Raw genomic sequence first — 22,863 nt, forward strand, 5'->3', positions numbered from 1 at the left:
CTTTGTGAGCCATTTGCAGCTGCCATGTGAAGTGCTGTCATTTAGCTATTAAAATCCTTGATGGCTTGCATGTGTAAAATATTCCTAATTTGTTAGGAATACACATGGCTGTGTATGTACACATGTCATTGTGCAGTATGCAGTTCTTTATTAGAAAAGTATAGGTCGCTGTGGGGTACTAATTACAGCTTTGGCTAGCAAACTGCAGAAAGGCAAATAACAAAGGCAAGGGAAAATATAAAGAGGAGAAAAGGAGAGATCTGGGGTTTGCTGTTTTACACCTCCAGCATAAATGAGACATGCTGTGAGTAAACACAGCTGTATGGAAAAATTAGTTTTGAAGCATTGAAAGTAAATAGCTACCAGCTCATTCAGCTGATCTGCACTGCATGTCTCCAAGGACAAGAATATTTTCTTGAGACTAGAGAACTGTCACAGATTGATTTAATGATCTCTTGGAAAATTGTTTGTAATTTTGGTTGTATTGTGATATTCCTAATATGAAGCATAAACCCACAAATTTAGAAATTTCCCTACCAGAGAATTATGTGTAAAGTTTACTATTGCGAGATAATTCATAGTAGAAGTCATCTAAAATGTTTATTGGAGTACCTACTATGCAATTCTGATTAGGTACTATGGGAGGTATAGACATTTAAATAAAGATAAGTCTTGCCTTCAGGGAGCTTGTAATATGCATTAGATAATGGAATAGATTTTAGTGAGATGCTGTATAATGTAGCATAAAGAAGCTGTTTATTCTTTTTTTTCTTTGGCCAGCCCTGGGCCTTGGACTCAGGGCCTGAGCACTGTCCCTGGCTTCTTTTTGCTCAAGGCTAGCACTCTGCCACTTGAGCCACAGTGCCCACTTCTGGCTTTTTCTGTGTTTGTGCTCTTGAGGAATTGAACTCAGGGCTTCATGCATGCTAGGCAAGCACTCTACCACTAAGCCACATTCCCAGCCCCAAGAAGCTGTTTATATTCCAAGGCAAGAAGGAGAAATCACTGCGGACTAGACTATAGGGAAGGTTTTCTGGCCACGCTGCAGTTTGAGCCTGACTTTGAAGTAGCAGTAAGAGTTCTTTTGGTAAGATATGAAGAAAATACTTTTTAAGGAAGGCTAAACTAGACTGGTGATATGGCTTAAGTGGTAGAATGATTGCCTAGCAACCATAAGGTCCTGAATTCAAACCCTAGTATCACCACAAAAAATAAATAAAAGAAGAAAACAGAAGGATTAAGCTATACGTAGCACGAAGAAGGTGTAGGCATGTGGTTGACTATGAGCAAGTCAGCCCTGCACAAGGGCTTTTGCATTAAAGCTTGAGTTGGTGTGAGCAGTGTATCTTGTAGGTAACCTAACATCTGTCAGATCTGCTGTGGATTATGCTTTTTAAAAATGTTGTGTCATCTTCTAGCAATACACTAAGTTGTCTAATGTGTAATTTTTAGTACATTCAAAAGATGTACAATTGCTTTTTTTTTGGTGGGGGGGCAGTCCTGGGGATTGGACTCAGGGCCTGAGCACTGTTCCTGGCTTTTTTTTGCTCAAGGCTAGCACTCTGCCACTTGAGCCACAGCGCCACTTCTGGCCATTTTGTGTATATGTGGTGCTGGGGAATTGAACCCAGGGCTTCATGTATACAAGGCAAGCACTCTTGCCACTAGGCCATATCCCCAGCCCCAAGGTGTACAGTTATTATCACTGGCTAACTCAAGTAAATTTTCATCACCCCAGCAAGATATGCTGCAGCTATTAACAGTCATTCCCTATTTTCCTTTTCCCTAACTCCCTGTAAGCACTGGTCTACTTCTGTTTCTAGGGATTTGCCTGTTCTGAACATTTCATATAAATGGATTCATATAGTATGTGGCCTTCTGCATCTGGTTTCTTTTAGTTAGCATAATGTTTTCAAGGTTCATGTATGTAGTATCAGTACATATATATATATATATATATATATACGCACATACATACATATCCATATTACTGAAAATATTCAACTGTATAAGTATGCTGCATTTGTTTACCCGTTTATCAGTTGATGGGCACTTGAGTTGTTCTTCCCTTTTTGCTATTATGAATCATGCTGTCATGAACATCCAAGCACAAGCTTTTAAGTAAACACATGTTTTCAGTTCTTTTGAATAGATATGGAGGAGTAAAAGTGCTGGGTAATATAGTTAATTCTGTATTTAACTTTTTTTGTATGTGTGTGTGCTGGTCCTTCAGCTTGAAACCAGGGCCTGGACGCTGTCTCTGAGTTTGTGCTAAAATAGTGCTCTACCACTTGAACCACAGCTTAATATCCAGCTTTTTGTTTGTTTGGTCTTGTTTTTGTTGCCAGTCCTCGGGCTTGAACTCAGGGCCTGAGCACTGACCCTGGCTTCCTTTTACTCAAGGCTAGCACTCTGCCACTTGAGCCACAGCGCCACTTCTGGCCATGTTCTGTATATGTGGTGCTGAGGAATCAAACCCAGAGCTTCATATATACGAGACGAGCACTTTACCACTAGGCCATATTCCCAGCCCCAATTTCCAGCTTTTTGGTAGTTAGCTGGTAATAAGAGTCTCTTAGACTTTTCCTGGTCAGGCTGGCTTCAAACTGGGGTCCTCAGGTTCAGAGCCAGCCTGGGCAGAAAAGTCCCCATGAGTCTCTTATCCCCAATTAACTACTGAAAAATCAGAAGTGGATCTGTGGCTCAAAGTGGTAGAGCACTAACCTGAGGCAAAAAGAGCTCAGAGACAGTGCCCAGGCCCAGAGTTCAAGTCCCACGACCCAAACAAAAACAAAAAAAACCCAACCTTTTTCCTCAGATCTCAGCCTCCTAAGAAGCTAGGGTTATAGGCATAAGCCACTGGGGCCTGGTTGTGTTTAACTTTTTTTTTTTTGGCCAGTCCTGGGGCTTGGACTCAGGGCCTGAGCACTGTCCCTGGCTTCTTCTTGCTCAAGGCTAGCACTCTGCCACTTGGGCCACAGCGCCACTTCTGGCCCTTTTCTGTATATGTGGTGCTGGGGAATTGAACCCAGGGCCTCATGTATACGAGGCAAGCACTCTTGCCACTAGACCATATCCCCAGCCCCTGTGTTTAACTTTTTGAGGAATTGTCACTGCCTGTTTTTTTATAATGGCTGTACCTTTATATTACCACTAGTGGTATATAAAGGTACAGTCTCTCCCCAACCTCATCAATACTTATTTTTCTGGTTCTTTTTTATTTACACTATAGGCTTCCATTGCAGTTTTGAGTTGCATTTATCTAAGGACTAAAGATGTTCAACATTTTTCTTCCCATTGCTGGCAAACAAACTCAGGACTTTGGGCATGCTAGGCAAGAGCTGTACCACTGAGCTACATGCCTAGGCCTAGAATCCTTTTGTATATTTATTGGCCATTGTATATCTTCCTTAGGGACTGTTTATTTATATCCATTGCTCACATTTAAATTGAGTTGTCTTTTTATTGTGAGTTGTAAGAATTCTTGCTCATGAGTTCCTTTTTAATTATATTTTTATTAAGTAGTGTGCAGAGGGATTACCTTCCAACATGTCAGTTTCAAGTACAATGTATTATGATAGATATCACCCCTTTCATAATTCTCCCCCATTCCTCCCAACCCAACCTCTCCCTTTAGTTTCCCTAGTTTCATAGGATATGCGTTGAATGACTGTGTTTTCCCACCCTACCTGTTCTGTAGACTAGACCCTTATTAGATATGATTTGAAACATTTCCTCCCATTTTGCAGGGTGATCTAGTTCCTTTTCCCACTCTCTCTTCCTTCCTCACTTCCTCTATTCTTCCTCTTCTCCCTAACACCTCATCCTTCCCACTCCCCATCCCTCCTTTCCTTTCCCTTATTTTGTGTGTGCCTATACCTTGGCTTGAACTCTGGACCTTGCATGCACTCTCTTTGGCTTGCTTGTTCAGACCTAATGCTCTACCACTTGAGCCATACTACCAGTTGGCTTTGTTTTTATTAGAGATGGAGTCTCATAGACTTCTGCTTAGACTGATTTAAGCCATTAGTTTCCAGCAGTCCTCTTTATCTTCTTAAAGATAATCTTAAAAACACAAAAATTTTGAGGACGTCTAACTTGTCTGTTTTCCTTGGCTACTGTTCTTTAGCTTACATAGCCAAAAAACTGTTGCCTAATCTACAATCATGGTGATTTACATCTGTGTTTTCTTCTGAGGACTTTCTGGTTTTAGCTTCTGTCCTTAGGGTTTGATTTTTTTTGTTTTTTGCCAGTCCTGGGCCTTGAACTCAGGGCCTGAGCACTGTCCCTGGCTTCTTTTTGTTCAAGGTTAGCACTCTGCCACAGCGCCACTCTGGCTGTTTTCTATATATGTGGTGTTGAGGAATCAAACCCAGGGCTTCATGTATATGAGGCAAGCACTCTTGCCAGTAGGCCATATTCCCAGCCCGTGGGTTTGATGTATTTTGAATTAATTTTTGTGTATGTTTTGAAGTAGGAGTTGAAAGTTGTTCTTTTGTAGGTAGATAAGGTGATATGAAATGCATTCATTATTTTGAAAATTTTAAATTCTAAGATGCTGCCAGAAATATAGTTAATGAAGACTATACATTTTTGCATGCCATTAAGTTCCCATCAGCTTTTGTCTCTATTAAAAATGCCAAGATGTTTTAAAATCTAGATTTTAATATAACATAAATAATCAAAGGCAGATGGTTAGACTCTTTTTTTTTTTTTTTTTTTTTTTTTGCCAGTCCTGGGGCTTGGACTCAGGGGCTGAGCACTGTCCCTGGCTTCTTTTTGCTCAAGGCTAGCACTCTGCCACTTGAGCCACAGCACCACTTCTGGCCATTTTCTGTATATGTGGTGCTGGGGAATTGAACCCAGGGCTTCATGTATACAAGGCAAGCACTCTTGCTACTAGGCCATATCCCCAGCCCTAGACTCTGTTTTTGTATTCTCATTACAAGAGGAGAATGACATGTGCTGATACATCATAAATCATATTGACTAGTCTCCAGAGAGTTACTACTGCACTCTCCCAGGAACTTATTATTGTTAAGCTTCAAATGCTAATATTACTCTATGTTTGTAACTAAGATATATAACAGTTCATGATAATTTATTTCCTTTTATCTGGTCTTAAGCCTTTCATATTACTCTGATATCTGAGTAATCTGTTCATGTTATACCACAGATAGATGAATAGAGACATTGAGCTCTGAGGCAGTATCATTTTAAGAGAAAGTATTATTTTTCCAATATTACATAACTTATTAAAGGTAGAGAATAAAGAAAAAATTCCACTTTAATGAAGCAAAATAAATTTTTTAGATAAAATCATATACTTGTCATTGTAAGTGTAATTTCCTGTTATAATTATTGCTGATACTTATATATATGTGTGTATGTATAATATTGTAATTTTGTATGACCAGCTAAGTAAAATGTAAATGTGAAAAAATCACTTCAAGTTACTAATAATAATGGAAAAAGAACATGGAATTCAGAGCTAAAGAGTCTTGGGTTTTGGCTCTGTCAATCATTAGCAGCAATTCAACCTAATTGTACATTAGTGCCTCTCGAATGGAATGGGTGAGGACTTCTAAATCTATTCTTGCAGATTTTTTAAACCAATTCTAAGGAGAGGGTCTGTAGATTAATCATATTTTAGATGGTTTGTTACAAAAAGAACTACTCTTTGGAAGAGCTCTCACAGACACATCCAGTGTATGCTTTACTATATTCTAGGCATTTCTCAATCCAGTCAAGTTGACAATCAAAATTTAACCATCACAATAGTTGTGTGTGTGTGTGTGTGTGTGTGTGTGTATGTGTGTGTAAGTTGTCGGGCTTGAACTCAGGGCCTGGGTGCTGTCTCAGCCCTTTTTGCTTAAAGCTAGCTCTCTGCCACTGTGAGCCATAGTACCACTTCCAATTTTTTTTTTGAGTGGTTAATTGGAAATAAGGGTCTCACAGGGACTTTTCTGCCTGGGTTAGCTTTGAATTGCAATCCTTAGATCTCAGGCTTTTGAGTAGCTAGGATTACAGGCATGAGCCACTTGCACCTGGCAACATAATAGTTGTTGTTGTTAATTTTTTTTAATTTAATTTCTTCTATCTCACCAACTTTGTTTCAGTTTCTAATTAAATTTAACTCAGGGACTTGAGCTTGCTAAGGAAATACTGTATCACTTTAGGCACATGCCTAAAGCACCTTTTCTGAGAACTTTCTACTAGTCTCTGGGATTTTTTTGGGGGGTGTCTGAGACTGGGATTTGAACTCTTGATCTGATGTTTTGCTCATTGGATGAGCCATACCTCCAACTTCTAGTTTCTTTTTTAGTTTACTCCCATCTTCTTCACTCACTTAGAAATAAAAAAATATCTGAATTCACATTTGGCATGATACTTAAATTATCTGAATTTACATTTGGTATGATACTTAAATGTTTTGTGGCTTCCTATTTTTCAGAAAATAAGGGATACATTCTTGAGCATTGCAAAAGAAGGCTTTCCATAGTCTACTCGTACCTAGTCTTAAGCCTATCTTGTCCATGACTATTTCTTATCATTCTATATAGTCTCACTGTAGCTATAGAGGAATTGCTTTGTTTTGTATTTAAACATTCATGTTCTTCCTAGGTGCTTATCCAGGTCATCATGCTCTTACTCATTCTTGAATACAACTTTGCTCAGGTTGTCTTTCACAGATTTTTTTTTCTAATGTCTTGTTCAAATTCTCTGCTTACTTTCTACATATAATACTATGCAACTGGTTGCTCTTGCCTGTTTTTCTTTTACCTTTTTAATAGTCTGTATTCTTTGAGTATCAAGCTGCATTTTATTTATTTGTATTTGCTCTCATTATGATGCATAGAATATTAGATCCTGTTCTATAAATTTTTATTAAATTAGTTAATGCATGGGTTTATTTGAGTTAGTGAGCAGTGAGTGAGTTTTAAAATACTGCTTGTAATTATGGTAAGCCTTTAACTTTCTTTTTCCTCAAAGGAGAACATAGAAAAATATTTAGTTGCTTACTTATGAGGAAGGAAAAAGGCTTTGTTGATACTGGAATTTTTGTTGGTCTCCAGTGAAAGTATTATTTGTCTTAAATTTTTTGCAGAAAACTTGAGTAAGCTAGAGAAACATTTCAAAATTGCTTTTTAAAAAGATTTTTTAGGGCTGGGAATTTGGCCTAATGGTAAAGTGCTTGCCTCGTATACATGAAGCCCTGGGTTCGATTCCTCAGCACCACATATATAGAAAAGGCCAGAAGTGGCGCTGTGGCTCAAGTGGCAGAGTGCTACCTTTGCGCAAAAAGAAGCCAGGGACATTGTTCAGACCCTGAGTTCAAGCCCCAGGACTGGCAAAAAAAAAAAAAAAAAAAAGAAAAGAAAAAAGAAAAAAAAAGAATTTTTAAAGCTTACATTGGTTATACTGAGGCAGGCTTAACCATTATAGTTCCAGATATGTTTCTAATTTTTCTAATCAATCTTAACCTTCTCAGTATCTCTTCCCCTCTTTACCCAAAACAATTTTAGCAAATATACTTGTTTTGTTTTCATAGTTGCAATCTCTTTTAACTGTACTTATCCTCTTCTAAAATTTTAATATTCTCCATTGTTATTATAAAGATAATGTACAGAGGGATTACAATTACACAAGTCAGGTAATGAGTACATTTCCTTTCCTACAGTGTCTTCTGTTCCCTTACTCTTTCCCAGTTCCTCCTTCCCCTCTCTACTCACAAGTTGTATGGTGCACTTTCATCTGTGTCCAGTGAGCTCCACTGCTGCACTTTTTCATCCTTTTTCTCTTGAGTTCTGTACCCTCCTCTCACATTACCAAAGATACACATTTGGATGCACCACATAAAAAAGACAGAATCACCAAAAAATAAGGAAAATAAGAAAGATCTCTTGTTTGCATATCTTGGAGTTTGTGTCTACATATGTTATTTTAGATAGATATGAGGAGGCACATAGACATTGTACCTTAAAAACATTAAAAACTTATTTTCTGCTAGGATTTAATTTAGGATCATATTATTTGAGAGAAAAAGGTCTAGAGACTGCATAAGAGAGAAAGAAGGTCAATGACATAGATGCAGAATGAGGTAACAGGGTTTCTGAGTATCTAGTTTGTCTCACAATGCTCATGGAAGCATTGAGACACAACTTCAGTTTCTTAGAACATGTATAAATGAAGACTGACCCAGAGGCTAGGTAGGAATAGCTAGCCTGCCTTTCTCTTGACTTGGATTCCAGGGAGTTGACCCAGAACAGTATCCTTAGGGAATTCAAAAGTCATGGCCATTTGAAGGAATACTCATCACGCTCATCTTCTTTCACTGCTGCCTTTGTCGTAGACTGCCTAGATTAAAGCAGTATTTGTAATAAACTTGAGCATTTCCAAAATGTACATTGGACAGTAATTTCCTTTTGCTGCTATACTGTAATCTTGCAAATTATTAGTGTGTAATTTACAAAAGCATTCTGAAACAAGTGCACACTTATAAATCGTGAATATTGAAAGTCTCTAAGAAGTATTAGAAGATGAATACAAAGTTTCTGACATTATTGGCCACCATACATTTATTATAGAAGGAGTAAACATGTCCAGATCTGAACATCTAAGAACCATAGTGTGTAAATAAGTATTGGACATTCTTGTGTATGTCTGGATGTTGTCATTTTCTTTATCCTTTATCCGTTCTCAGTTCAGAATCAAATGATAAAAATATATTGTATTTATTTTTTCTCCCTAGTACTAGATATGCTGCTTTTCTCAGGACCTCCTAAGCTGCAGTGCTGAGAATGATGCTTCATAGCTCGGTGGTAGAGTATTTGCATACTTTGCACAAGGTCCTGGGTTTGATCCCAAATGCTACAAAACAACAGTAACAAACTTAAGCTCAATGCAATAGTAACAATAACAGAATGAAACAGTGTTCTGTGTTTAACTGTAAAGAAAATCTTGTTTTAGTTATTTTCTACAATGTAGATACTATCCTTCTTTTAGAATTGTTCATCTTTGTGGAAAGCATATTGTAGCTTTAGCACACATGACATCTTTTATGAATAATGTCACCAAGTTAGTCCTTCCCCATATGTAATTGTATAATTAAAAATTATTACAAAACATTTAAGAAATGGGAAAAGATAAACATTACCTGGTTTATAAGGCATGAGTTGAGTTATGTACCCTTCCCAGTCTTAGTTCCTTTCCTATCTTTCAAGGAAATTATTCTGTAAAATTTGTGATTATACATTTCTCCATACTTTCACTACATCTTTATCTCTAGGTAGTATATGTGAAGTTGTTAAGCATCTAATATGTGTAATAGACAATATATGTTTTCCAATTCTTTATAAATAGTATTGCGTGAAATACATTCGTGTGTGTGTGTGCTGGTCCTAGGGCTTGTAGTCAGAGCCTGTGCACTGTCCTTTGTGCTCTAGGCTAGCATTCTACCATTCAAGTCACAGCTCCACTTCTGGCTTTTTGGTGGTTAATTGGAGATAATAATCTCAAGGACTTTCCTATTTGGGCTGGCTTTGCACCTCTGTCCTCAGATCTCAGCCTCCTGAATAACTGAGATTGTAGGCATGAGCACCAGTGCATGGCTGAAATACATTCTTCAAGCTGCTTTTTTCATCAAACATGAGATTTGTGTCATTTATATGTGTGTATGATATGTATATATATTCATATGTGTTATGTTCTTCCCAGTGTTCACCTCCTGGACAATAGCTAGGATTATAGGCATGAACCACTAGTGTCCAGTTTACCCTGTGATATTTGATACTTTTAAGCATGTTCTATGTAGTTCTCCTTTGTTTTTATATTGTTTTATGTTTTCCAGAATAATTTAGATGGTCACAGAACCTTGTATCAAAGCATTAAAGACTTATTTATGTAAGTCTCTACTTGGGAAGAAGACTGGTCATTATATTCATTTGATAGATCAGAAGGCACTTGTCTTATAGCCTAACTAGTCACAGTGCAATGGAAACCTCAAAATAGGCTATGTGATGTTGGAAGAACTGAAAGAGTTCATTAAATCCATGCATAATGCTCTGCCAGTATTATGAATTATCAATTTTACTCTTCCTTAGCATTTATTCTTATTTTAGACAAAATTTTAACATGCTTGGCTATTTGGTTTCCTTGTTAATAATAGGCTTGCCAGTGGCATATTAGAAGAGATGTTGGAAGGTACTTCTTGACAGACCGCCATGATTCATACCAGCAAGAAGTTTGAGTTAACTCTGCAAATGAAAAAACAGGAAAACTATTAAAAGCAGATACAAAAACTAAAGAGGCCAAGTTCTCAGGAGGCCTTCTGGGAGAGCTAACTTTCCCAATGGATTTCAGTTGTCCCTGAGGACATTAGCACTGTATAGTAAACTAAATTTTTTAATGATGACTAAATCAATAAAGGTTTAATTATGTGCTGCAGATTGCGAAACCAAAACAAGAAAGCACATAATCCACTTTATGTTTTTTTTCAGAATGATTAAAATATCATGCTTTGACACTTAAAGAAGTAAAAGTCATGTAACTTTTTTTTTTTTTTTGCCTCATTTCTTCTTCAGTGGTGTCTGGTAACCATAGGTAGTGTGTCCTGGAAGGGCCTAGAAAAACATATTTAGAATGTATCCAGACATCTTCTAAGCATAAGCTTGAGTTCTACAGAGAAGTAACAGACATCTCTTGTCTTTTAAAAAAAGAGATGAGTAAAAGTTTGTTTTATTTGAAAATGTCTTTGAATGAGTTGATACAACCATATTAGTCACCATAGAAATGACTTAAATTGAAACCAAGTTGTTGAAAACAGCATGTTCATGCTGGGTGACATTCTCGATTCACTCAATATGGCAAGTAAGTCTTCATAAAGAGTGGATACAGCTCCAAATCATCTAAAAAGGATGGAGGCAGAATTACAGTTTATTCTGAAAATGACATTAGTGATTATCTCTCTCCCTGCCCCCCCATTTATCCTGGGGCTTGAACTCTTTGTTTGGATGCTGGGTGTTCAAGGCTAGCACTCTACCACTTGAGCCACAGCGCCACTTCTGGCTTTTTCTAGATATGTGGTGATGAGGAATTGAACCCAGGGCTTCATGTATATGAGGTAAGCACTCTTGCCACTAGGCCATATTCCCAGCCCCACTGTGTTAGTATTCTAAGATCCAGTCTGTTTTCTTTCTTTCTGTGTTGAAAATATTCTCCCTGTCTGGGAATATGGCCTAGTGACAAGAGCACCTGCTTTATATACATGAAGGCTTTCCAACCTAGGCTGGCTTTGAACTGTGATCCTCAGATCTCAGCCTCCTGAGTAGTGAGGATTACAGGTGTGAGTAACCAGTGCTCGGAGATGTGTCCCCCTGCCTTTTCTTTTTGGAAAAGGGGGCTTGAGCATCTGTAGATTTTGGTATGGTGGGGTGATCCTGCCTTCTATCTTCCAAGGCAACCAAGAGATGGCTTAAGAAGGCTCAGATCCCAAGTAGCCAACTTAATTATTGGATATCGCTAATCATCAGAATTGTCTTCTTTATTTAATGAAAAGAACTCTGTCTTTGATGGACTAATGATTTGGATTCACATAGAATTTAGGAGCTCGAAATGTATGAGAGCAGCAACTATATTTTTTCTTGTGTTCTTTTTGTGGTTGTTGTTGGTTGTGGGGTTTGAACTCAGGTACTGGGCACTATCCTGAGCTTTTTTTTTTCCCCTCAAGGCTAGTGCTCCATAAGCCAAAGCTCCACTTCCAGTTTTAGGTGGCTAATTAGAGATTAAGAGCCTCACAGACTTTCCTGCACAAGTTGGCTTCGAACCATGAATCTCAGATTTCAGCCTTCCGAATATATAGGATTACAGGCGTGAACCACCAGACTCTTCTTTTTCCCCCACTAGGATAAGCATATCTGGACCTGGTGACCTAGTTTCAAATTGTATCATTCTCTTTTGTTACATTCTGTTCTCTTCTAAGTAAACTAACCAAAACTGAATGTGAGACTAAAGACTTAACAAAAATGTTATAAACTGAGGGATTGTTCTTAATGCAGAGTGAGGTCCAGGAGGTCAGGGACTGTCTTTTTTTCACCTAGTGTACTCTTCAAGTTACCATGTAACTAGAACATTGTAACATTCTCAACAATATATACTAAAGAGTCAAATGAATGCTTATTCTTATTAGAATGCTTCTCATTAAGGTGGTTAGGAATAAGGCAGAGAGGCTGAAGGAAATAGTTATTCTTTAGCCTTGGGTACACAGCATCTTTTCAAGTTTCTCTGCCCAGTATTGGTTTTAGTTTCCCTAGGGATTCTCATTGTGAATATTCACTGATAACTAGAATTTACTCAACTACTTGTGGACTTTCTCTGCCTCCATGTTCACTCTGCATTTAAAATTGTTCCATGGCTTTCCACTCCTTTCAGGGTAAGTCTAAACTGTTTAGCATAGCATTCAGGTTCTTCCTGAACTATTATCTCCCCATTTCTCCATTCTGTTTTCATATCATTACAAATAGTTTACAAGGGTATGCCAGTTGGAACTGATGGGAATAAAGGTTACCTTGGCTAGGCTGAATAGTCTGTCTATACTTCCTCAATAATGGTGAAGCATCTCTGAGACAGAAGCATCTGTGCCAAGTTTACAAGGCCACTAATAAGCCTGAGAGTTTTCAGTAGAATCACCACCCTCTAGTTTAATAGTAGTTTCAGTATAAAGCATGGCTTAAGCTCTATGAACTGAGGCAAATTTGTTTTAACCACTTAAAACCTGTTAATTTATTTAGGAAATGAGAATGTCTACCTAATAAAATGATTTTAAGATGACACAATAAACCATTTAGAATAATGTTTGACATCTAGTTGTCACTACATAAATGATAGCAACTATGATTATTTCAAGTGGAGTATAATTTTAAGTAACTCAATTTTCACATTATTCCTATTGTCCTATTGTAACCTTATTCCAAACAATTTGGGATTTTCTTTATATTTTTATTATCAATTGTACAAAGATATTTACTTTGACGTGCCCATATATGCATATAATGTATCTTGATCAGACAGTCTTTCCATCACTTGCCCTTATCTCCTTCTCCCACTTTGGAAGTTTTACTATTTCCTGAGGAGCGTGTGTGTGTGTGTGTGTGTGTGTGTGTGTGTGTGTGTGCGCGTGCGTGTGTGTGCATATGTGCATATCCCAGGATTACAGGCATGTGTCACCATGCCTGGCTATACTATTAGTATTCATGCCAGTTCCCCTGCCTGGAATTCCATTTGTTCATTACACTTCAATCTTTCGTTTGACAGCTATATTCAGTCCTTCAAAGCATACCTTAAAAATCACCTTTTCAGGGGCTGGGGGTATGGCCTAGTGGCAAGAGTGCTTGTCTCGTGTACATGAGACCCTGGGTTCAATTCCCCAGCACCACATATATAGAAAACGGACAGTGCTCAGGCCCTGAGTCCAAGCCCCAGGACTGGCCAAAAAAACAAACAAACAAACAAAAAAAACCCCCACCTTTTCAACCTAGGTTTTCTTTCTTTCTTTCTTTCTTTCTTTTTTTTTTTTTTTTTTGCCTGTTCCTGGGGCTTGGACTCAGGGCATGAGCACTGTCCCTGGCTTCTTTTTTTCTCAAGGCTAGCACTCTGCCAATTGAGCCACAATGCCACTTCTGGCCATTTTCTATATATATGGTGCTGAGGAATCGAACCTAGGGCTTCATGTATATAAAGCAAGCACTATTGCCACTAGGTCATATTCCCAGCCCTCAACCTAGGTTTTCTTGATCACTCTAGTTGAAGTTCTTGCTTTCAGTTCTGTGTCACTTAGCTGATTCTACTTATAATGCTGAATTAATCATGAGATATTGCCCCATGCTTTAATTATTTGTGTGTATTTCTTACCACTATAGTACCTGTTCATTATTCTTTTTTGGTCCTCAGAGAACTGAGTTAAAACTTTATTCCTGGGCTGGGGTTATGGCCTAGTGGCAAGAGTGCTTGCCTTGTATACATGAAGCCCTGGTTCAATTCTCCAGCACCACATATATAGAAAACGGCCAGAAGTGGCGCTGTGGATCAAGTGGCAGAGTGCTAGCCTTGAGCAAAAAGAAGCCAGGGACAGTGCTCAGGCCCTGAGTTCAAGGCCCAGGACTGGCAAAAACAAAACAAAACAAAAAACCACACCGTATTCCTAAGGCTGGGAATATAGCCTAGTGGCAAGAGTGCTTTGCCTCATATACATCCCTAGGTTTTGATTCCTCAGCACAACATATATAGAAAATGGCCAGAAGTGGCGCTGTGGCTCAAGTGGCAGAGTGCTAGCCTTGAGCAAAAGGAAGCCAGGGACAGTGCTCAGATCCTGAGTTCAAGCCCCAGGACTGGCAAAACAACAGCAACAAAATACCTTATTCCTAGTTGGCACCCAGTAAATATTGATAGATGTGCAATGACATAATTTTAAGAGTATTATCAACAGTTTAATAATTAAACTTTATAATATTGATGGTGAGGGAAATCTTTATAATGCTACTAAATTGTACTGTTTTCATGAAGTTTTTCATTCACAAAGCATTAGTGGACCACCAAACTGTACTAGTATTAGAGAGAGATTTTTAAAAGAAGGATGGGAGATCTTATTTTGGCCTTCCCAACCTGCTTACTGTAGGATTTTCATTTGCCTGAAAATAACAGATGCCCACTATTAAAACAAGTGAATCTTTGATACCAGATGGAGTGTAATTCCTAGGATTTGGTGGATTAGGATTGAGATGGAATGGGAAATCATCCTTTGTTCTCAGTGCTGTGCCACTTTTTTTTTTTTTTAAATCAAAGACCTCTTTGTGATATCAAGTAAACAGATACCTTCTTTTCGATTTTGTGTCCAGGATGCAAATAGTATCATTTACACAAGAAGAGCCTGTTTGTAGAGCATTTGTCCTATTTTTACTGCTTGACTTCTTTGTATCTTCTTGTGGTTACACATCCTATCATTTGTAATGTGACGTCTTTGATTGTATGTATAACTGATTTATCAGGGCAAGCTTGAACTTTTATAATTTAAAATTTTTTATTTATTTTGAGATAGGTTCTTACCATATACCCCAGGCCAGCATTGAATTTGTAATCCTGACTGCCTCCCAAGTGCTGGAAGTTATGCCTCACTATGCCAAGCCTGTTAGTTGAATTTTTGGTAAATGGTTCATAGGATTTTTTTTTCATCTAGGCTCCACACTACCAGCTACCCCTGCCTTTTACTGATTTTACTCATTCATTCATTCATTCATTTTTTTTCCATTTTAAGAATATTTTATTTATCTTTTGAGATTACATAGTCATTATTGCTGATCTAATACAATCACTTAGACATAAAGATTTCCAAGAGCTTCTCAGAAATGGTGATACTTAGAGGTTCTGTTCCTTTCAGTAAGATGACAGTGAGAACTAGATGATTATTTATTTATATATATATAGTTTAGGACTTGTCCACATATAATTTGCTGGTGTTGCCTATTTCCATAGTTTTCCTTTATAAAAAAGCTTAATGCAACAATTCATTTTGATTCTTTAAAGGAACCATGACAAGGTTAATTTTGAGAAAAACCACAGGAGCAGCAATTTCAGATCTGTTCAGAGAAAAGCTAAGCAGCAAAAAAGCTTTGCAGGAGTGTATGGCCATAGGGAGCCGTGCTCATATGGGAGGGTAGGATGGAGAGGTAGCAGGGCAGAGGGAAACTAGAAGATATTCATTTTTGTGGTACTGGGGTTTGAACTCAGAACTTTGTCATTTGACCCACATCCTCAGCTTTTGCTTTTGCCTTAGCATTTTCCAGGTAAGGTTTTATGCTTTTTGCCTGGGCTAGCCTCAGCTTGTGATCCTCCTATTTTTGTCTCCTGTGAAACTGAGACTATACCCAGGAACTACCATGGTCAGCTTGTTTGTTGAGATGAAACTTTGCTAATATGGCTCGTCTTACAAGGAGCTGAGATCTAGGTGTATTTTTAAAGAAGAAAAAGCAAACCAAATATTTCCATTAAAAGGCAAAAAGACCTTGTAACTAGCACAAATTCACTGTAGGTAAAATGGTAAGTATTCCCACAGGCCAGGGCCACATTCAAAGAGATAATTAGCCTTCTTTTCCATGCCTCCTAATAGTTAGGAAGGTGAAAGGTTGGGAAAGGAAGGCAATTGCTCTGATTCCAAGGATAGAAGAGTAATGACAAAATTCCATTATTCATTCATTTTTATTGATTGTGGGGCTTGAACTCAAGGCCTGGGTGCTGTCTCTGGGCTTTTTTGCTCAAGGCTAGCACTCTACCACTTGGAGACATGCTACTTCTGGTTTTCTAGTAGTTATTTGGAGATTGGAATTTCTTGGACTTTCTTGCCATGGGCTGGCTTTGAACCTTGGTCATCAGATCTCAGTCTCCTAGTCTTCTAGTAGCTAGAATTACAGGTGTGAGCTACCTTTATTGATTAGAGTTTTGCTTTCTGCTTAGGTCCAGATCTAAGGTCTAGATCCAGATGCATCTGGATCTTGATTCACTAATTACAAGCTTCCTGTAATTGTTGGATGTGTGTACTGCCTCATCCAGCTTCCCTCCATTGAGACCAGTCTTGTGGACATTTTCTGTGCAGGCTCGCCTGAATACTCCCAGTGTCAGCCTTTCACATAGCTTAGGATGATAGACAAATATCAGCGTGGGTCAAGAGGAGGTCTCAGGAACTTTTCTGTTGTAGCTAGCTTTGAACCATATTTTACATTCTGAGTCTCCATTAGCTAGGATTATAGCATGAACTTGGCATCTGCTATGTGTTGGCTATTTTTTAGTAATAGAAGAGTGACAATGCTCTTTGGTCTCTTATGCTAAGGCTTGACTAATAATAGTGAATTTTTTGACATCAAAAGGCTGGAGCCCAATAAGTTTGAAATGTCAAGTCTATAGCCTGCCTTCTTCCCATGCTACATTTGTCTTCTAAATTTCCCTTTACTCATATTTGTTGCTTTTAAAAAAAGGTGATGCAGGGGGCTGGGGATATGGCCTAGTGGCAAGAGTGCCTGCCTCATATACATGAGGCCCTGGGTTCAATTCCCCAGCTCCACATATACAGAAAATGGCCAGAAGTGGCGCTGTGGTTCAAGAGGCAGAGTGCTAGCCTTGAGCAAAAAGAAGCCAGGGACAGTGTGCAGCCCTGAGTCCAAGCCCCAGGACTGGCCAAAAAACAAACAAACAAACAAAAAAAAAAACAAAAAAAATGTGATGCATTCATTTCCTACTCTCAAAAATACTCAGCTTTCAAAATCATATTTATCAGAAGAGTAGTCTCAAAGAGCTTGAAATGTGATACTTCTGAAAGGGGCTATACTTTGTTATTATGACATGAAAGGAAAGAATTTTAATTATATACTTGTCATTGTTAATTCTGATAACATATGACCGGAATTCTGCATTTGCTGTTCTTAATAGAGAAGTTCTAAGAAATAAAAGACCAATGAAGACTTGGGGAACTTAGAGCTGGGGATATAACTGAGTGGTAGAGCATTTGTCTAACAGCAAAAGGCCCTTGGTTCAAATCCCCAGCATAGCATTACAAAAAAAATACTTGGGGGAACTTTCTAATTTAATCATCTCTTACAGTGTGGAGAATTTTGCAGTAAACATTTCCTACAAATTCTGAAGCTCATATTGAAACTCTCAAAGGACAAGATGCAAAAATTATTATTCTATTTGGGGGAAGATAAGACTTAATTTCATATATACAATTCTGAGTACTGAGTTCAATTATGGTATATTTCATTGAATGTCCTTAGTATGTATTAACTTGCGCTAATCCCTATGTGCATAATCTTTAATGACTTGGGTATAAATAATTTATTCAGAATGTATAGGTAAAGTACTTTTGTTTTAATTGAAGGTTTCATGGATTGGAATTCAGTTTGTTAGTGATTAAATATATAAATATATTAATGCATCAACTTATATTAACACATAAGTATACTCATCTTTTGGGGCTTGGGAGTTTGATCTACAACAGTGTTTTGCTTCTAAGAGTTCCCCTTCTCTATCTTCTTTTAATAGCAACATCATGACAACAGAGAAGGGTTTAGTTGTTGAGGCTGAAAATTCTCAGCCTCAGCAACAGAAGGAAGAGGGTGAGGGAGCCACAAACTCACACCAACAAGAAACTCAACTGGAAGAGGCTTCCCAAGCAGCTGAGGCAGATAATCAGTGTGAGCAGAAGCTGAAAGCATCCAATGGAGACACTCCCACACATGAAGACTTGACCAGGAACAAGGAACGGACATCAGAAGGCAGGGGCCTGTCACGACTGCTCTCCTCATTTCTCAAAAGACCCAAATCTCAAGTCTCTGAGGAAGAAGCCAAAGAGGCAGAGGCAGAAAAAGAAAAAGGAGAAGCTGGTCAGAAAGAGATAGAATTTGGAGCCAGTCTTGATGAAGATATCATTTTAAAGGCCCCAATTGCAGCTCCTGAACCTGAACTCAAAACAGACCCATCTTTGGATCTTCATTCATTAAGCAGTGCAGAAACACAGGTAAGGATGTGTGATTAGGTGGGAGGGGTGGGTACATGAAGGCAGGCTGTATACTCTGTTTTTTATTGAAAGTCATTTGCTTTATTACTTATTAGCCAGTTGATTCAGGCATTTATAGTAATAAGTAACAAGAAACTTTGGGGTTTTTGTTTTCTAAAGAAATTAATATAGTCAGTGGAAATTTGATTTTTAAAGAAGATATACTCCACAAGAAGTTGAAATAACTTTTCATTATTGTGTTGTTTGCAGAGATTTTACATATAGAGCTGGATATTGAAGTTTACTGTTGTAAAGAAAAGCAATATTATTTTTGGAGACATATATAATTGTCTTATGAACCAATATGTAAAACTAGAATATTTAATAAACTTAAAAGAGCATGCATTGCTATAAATAAAATTTGTATTTTTAAAAATTGTAATATGTCAAAATAAAAATTTCTAAACACTCATAAAAAAGAAGATATACTCTATAGTCAAAAGAAAAACTTAGAAAGTATCAAATTAGAGTATTCAGTTCATATATTCCTTTGCAATAATCATGGAACAAACTCAAGATTTTTAATGAGAGACCAAAAATGAAGTGAGGTGGTTTAGCAGTCATTTTGGTAGAATTAGGAATGGGATAGGCATCAGCTAAGGCCTACTTTATTTTGATCATCTCTAATGAGTTTGAGATCATAAGAAAGTCCATGCGAAAGTCTAGTTCTTTCTATCACTCATGTGATCCTTTTTAGTAGAGGGCTTTAACTTTGTCACAGTGTAATTGAAATGAACAGGTGTTACTCTTTTGTTCAAAAAACATGGGGAGGGCAGGGAATGTGGCTTAGCGGTAGAGTGCTTGCCTAGCTTGCATAAAGCCCTGGGTTCGATTCCATAGCATCACATATACAGAAAAAGCTGGAAGTGGCACTGTGGCTCAGGAGGTAGAGTGTTAGCCTTGAGCAAAAAGAAGCCAGGGACAATGCTCAGGCCCTGAGTCTCAAGCCACAGGACTGGCAAAAAACCCCAACAACCCACAAAAAAAACAGAAACAAAAAAAACATGGGAAATAGTCATACTGTACTCAAACTGTTTTTTAGGAATCTCATTGTTTTTCTGCTTTACTACTTTACAAATAGTTATTTTCAAAGTCTTATTTCTGAAATGTGTGAACATTTTCTATGTTATCAAAAGTGTAAGTTTCCTATATGTTTCTATTATAGATATAAGGTTTGGGCTATATCATTTTATAAACATTTTCTAAAAATATTACCTGTATTTCTAGAAATATATATTCAGAGCACTAAAGGTACAATTAGAATAAAGTAGTAATTATGCAATTGTTAGTGAAAGTTGAAAATGAGATTCCCTGTGTTAATAAAAATTATGAATGCCAATTATGGAATAAGAAAAGTGACACTTTTCACTTTATCATTTCTTCTTTGTACCATGCAGATAGTAATAGCCACTTCATTTTATTCCTCACTAAAGTGAGGCATGAAAGAAATATGGAAGCTTGAACTATAGTGAACACCCAATACATGTTACCTACTATTACGCAGTAAATAAACACTAACATTAAGACAAAAATAGATATTTTTAGACATTGTCCCATAAGCATTTATAAAATAAACACTTTAAGATTTAGAATAAAAAACCCTAAATCGTCTTAATAGCACTCATTTGATTTAATTTGATTTTTGGAAAACCCAAAGAGTTAAAAAAGTACATTATCTTTCAGTCTAGTACTTGAAAAAAATTTTAAATTGTGTTTCCCTTCTGCTTTATGTAGGAAGCAACATATATCTTGTTAGCATTTGAACTAGAACTTGTTTATTTTGTCTAAATATCATAGATTTGTACTTAAATGCAGGAAATAAATGTTTGACAAAATTAATTTTAGATTTAACTAAAATCTTGTCAAGACATTCAGAATTGAAATAAATTATATACAGGTAGTTATGCATTAAAAAGAAATATTTATATTGTTGATGAAATCTCAAATGTATATTGTTTAAAGAAATAAATTATTTTAGACCTTTTGAAATTAAAAAAAAAACTAGTGGATCAGAACATTATGAATTAAGGTTTATTTGCTTAACCCTATTTCTGAATTTATGAAACAATTTCATTTCAGTAGTCCTTTTCTGTTGAGTGCCAGGGATTGAACCCAGGACCTCACACATGTTAGGCAAATGCTAGGATTTTTGTATGTTTGTTTATTGGTTATTTTTAGAGATAAGGTCTCACTACATAGTTCAGAGTAGAACTAGAGATCCTCCTGCCTCAGCTTCCAGAGTACTGGGATTACAGGCATGCTCCATCACCTATAAATGACTAGAAGTTTTAAAAAGGGAGTTTGTATTACAGAACTATACCAGTCTTCTTTCAAGGCAGATTGGATTTTTTTGGGGAAAATATGTCCATTTTTAATATTCATTCATTCATTGATTCAACAAAGACTTGCTGAAAACCTGCCACGTCAAGCTCTAGGGTAGATATTCCTTGAGAAATGAAAAACCACAATATATTGAAGAGGTTTAAGATCTTGGAAAGCCTGGCACTGGTAGCTCATGTCTATAATCCTAGCTACTCAGGAGGCTGAGATTTGAGGGTCATTTAAGCCAGCCCAGACAGGAAAATCCATGAGGCACTCTTATCTACTCTTATCTCCAATGAAGCATCAAAAAGCCAGAAATGGAGCTATGACCCAAGTGGTAGAGCACTATCCTGGAGCACAGAAGCTCAGGGACAGGGCCTAGGCCCTGATTTCAAGCCCTAGGATTGGTGTATATGAATAAGTGTGCATATGTGCACACGCACACACACAAGATCTTGGATTCTGGAGCCAGATTTATGTGTGACTTAGAAGTTGTATGATCCTAGGAAACTTTCTTTAATTTCTGTGGTCTGTTTCTTATCTGTCAAATGCAAATAATAATAGTATTTCCTCTCTATAGTTGTTATACAGATTAAATTCATATAACTTTTTTTTTTTTTTGCCAGTCCTGGGGCTTGAATTTAGGGCCTGAACACTATTCCTGGCTTCTTTTTGCTCAAGGCTAGCACTCTACCACTTGAGCCACAGCGCCACTTCTGGCTTTTTCTATCTATGTGGTGCTGAGGAATCGAACCCAGGGTCCATATTCCCAGCCCCATAACTAATGTTGTTATAAAACAGTAACTAGCCTATTCTAATTGCCATATAAATGTTTGCCATTATTATCATAAAACATATATGGTCCCTAAACTGTGGACTTCATATTCTAAAAGAGGAGACAAATAGTAAATACAAAGTAATGATTTATTGTAATAAGTGTTATGAAGCATCAAGAATAACAGTTCAGGTAGGATAGCTAATGGAGGCCTGAAGTTGAATGAGATGATCATGAAGGATTGATAGGAGTCAGCATCTAAGGCGGAAGCCAAACAATTAAATCCTTTTTCCTACATGTTAACCATGTATTAGGGGCTGGAAATATGCCTAGTGGCAAGAATGCTTACCTCGTATACATGAAGCCCTGGGTTTGATTCCCCAGCACCACATGTATAGAAAATGGCCAGAAGTGGCACTGTGGCTCAAGTGGCAGAGTGCTAGCCTTGAGCAAAAAGAAGCCAGGGGCAGTGCTCAGGCCCTGAGTCCAAGGCCCAGGACTGGCAAAATAAATAAATAAAAATAAAAATAAAACAAAAAAAACATATATTATTTGAAAGGAAAGATTTAGTTAGAAATCTTTCAGCAGCTTTACTGTGTTGAAAATAAGAAAATAATTGCCCCAAATGTCCTGCTGTCTTGTACTACTTTGGGATGAATTCATGATTATCCTAAGAAACCCAGATTACATTTTTTCTCTTCCTTCTTTGCATATATCATGATTGATTCCTGGTAAAAAGGAGTTCACTAGTAGTTAGACTTTTTATTGTAGCATTTTTGCTTAATGCTCTTAGCCATTTATATACTTCAGAGTATGTGGCAAATTACAGCTTATTTTGTAGTTAATAAAGCTGCCTTGCTAGATTTGAGGAGTGTGGTACAGAGGAATTGAAGTCTTGCTAAGCTTTAACAATATCATATAATGTCATAGGGAGACTATACCATAATGAGAACAATAGATGATGTCTATCTGAGATCTTCATTTATTGATTTGATGGAATTCTACTTAGAAAGTTTTAAAAATAGTAAAATCTGTACATTACCTTAACAATAAAATTAAATTAAAAAAGAAAAATAATTAGTGTCAATGTCACCCATATTTGTTTTAGTAGTTTCTTTTCTTCAATTAGTATTTTCGTAGTAAGATTATTGTAGGTAAAGTGTATATG

At 37.3% G+C, this 22,863-nt stretch overlaps 1 protein-coding gene across 25 annotated transcripts in view; it reads left to right on the forward strand.

Moving 5' to 3' along the window:
• The window catches only part of Epb41 (erythrocyte membrane protein band 4.1), a 160,911-nt gene that overhangs the window by 52,780 nt on the left and 85,268 nt on the right, over positions 1–22,863 (forward strand). For 23 of the 25 annotated variants that reach the window (XM_048350677.1, XM_048350688.1, XM_048350669.1 and 20 more), the window contains exon 2: positions 18,085–18,559. In XM_048350677.1, coding sequence (XP_048206634.1) covers positions 18,092–18,559 — 468 coding nt within the window. In that variant the 5' untranslated portion in view covers positions 18,085–18,091. Of the gene's footprint in view, positions 1–4,474; positions 4,480–18,084; positions 18,560–22,863 lie in introns of all 25 variants that reach the window. The other 2 variants (XM_048350678.1, XM_048350691.1) reach the window with 2 other exon arrangements.

This window comes from Perognathus longimembris, chromosome 7 (genome assembly GCF_023159225.1).
Source record: "Perognathus longimembris pacificus isolate PPM17 chromosome 7, ASM2315922v1, whole genome shotgun sequence".
Classification (NCBI taxonomy): Eukaryota; Metazoa; Chordata; class Mammalia; order Rodentia; family Heteromyidae; genus Perognathus; species Perognathus longimembris.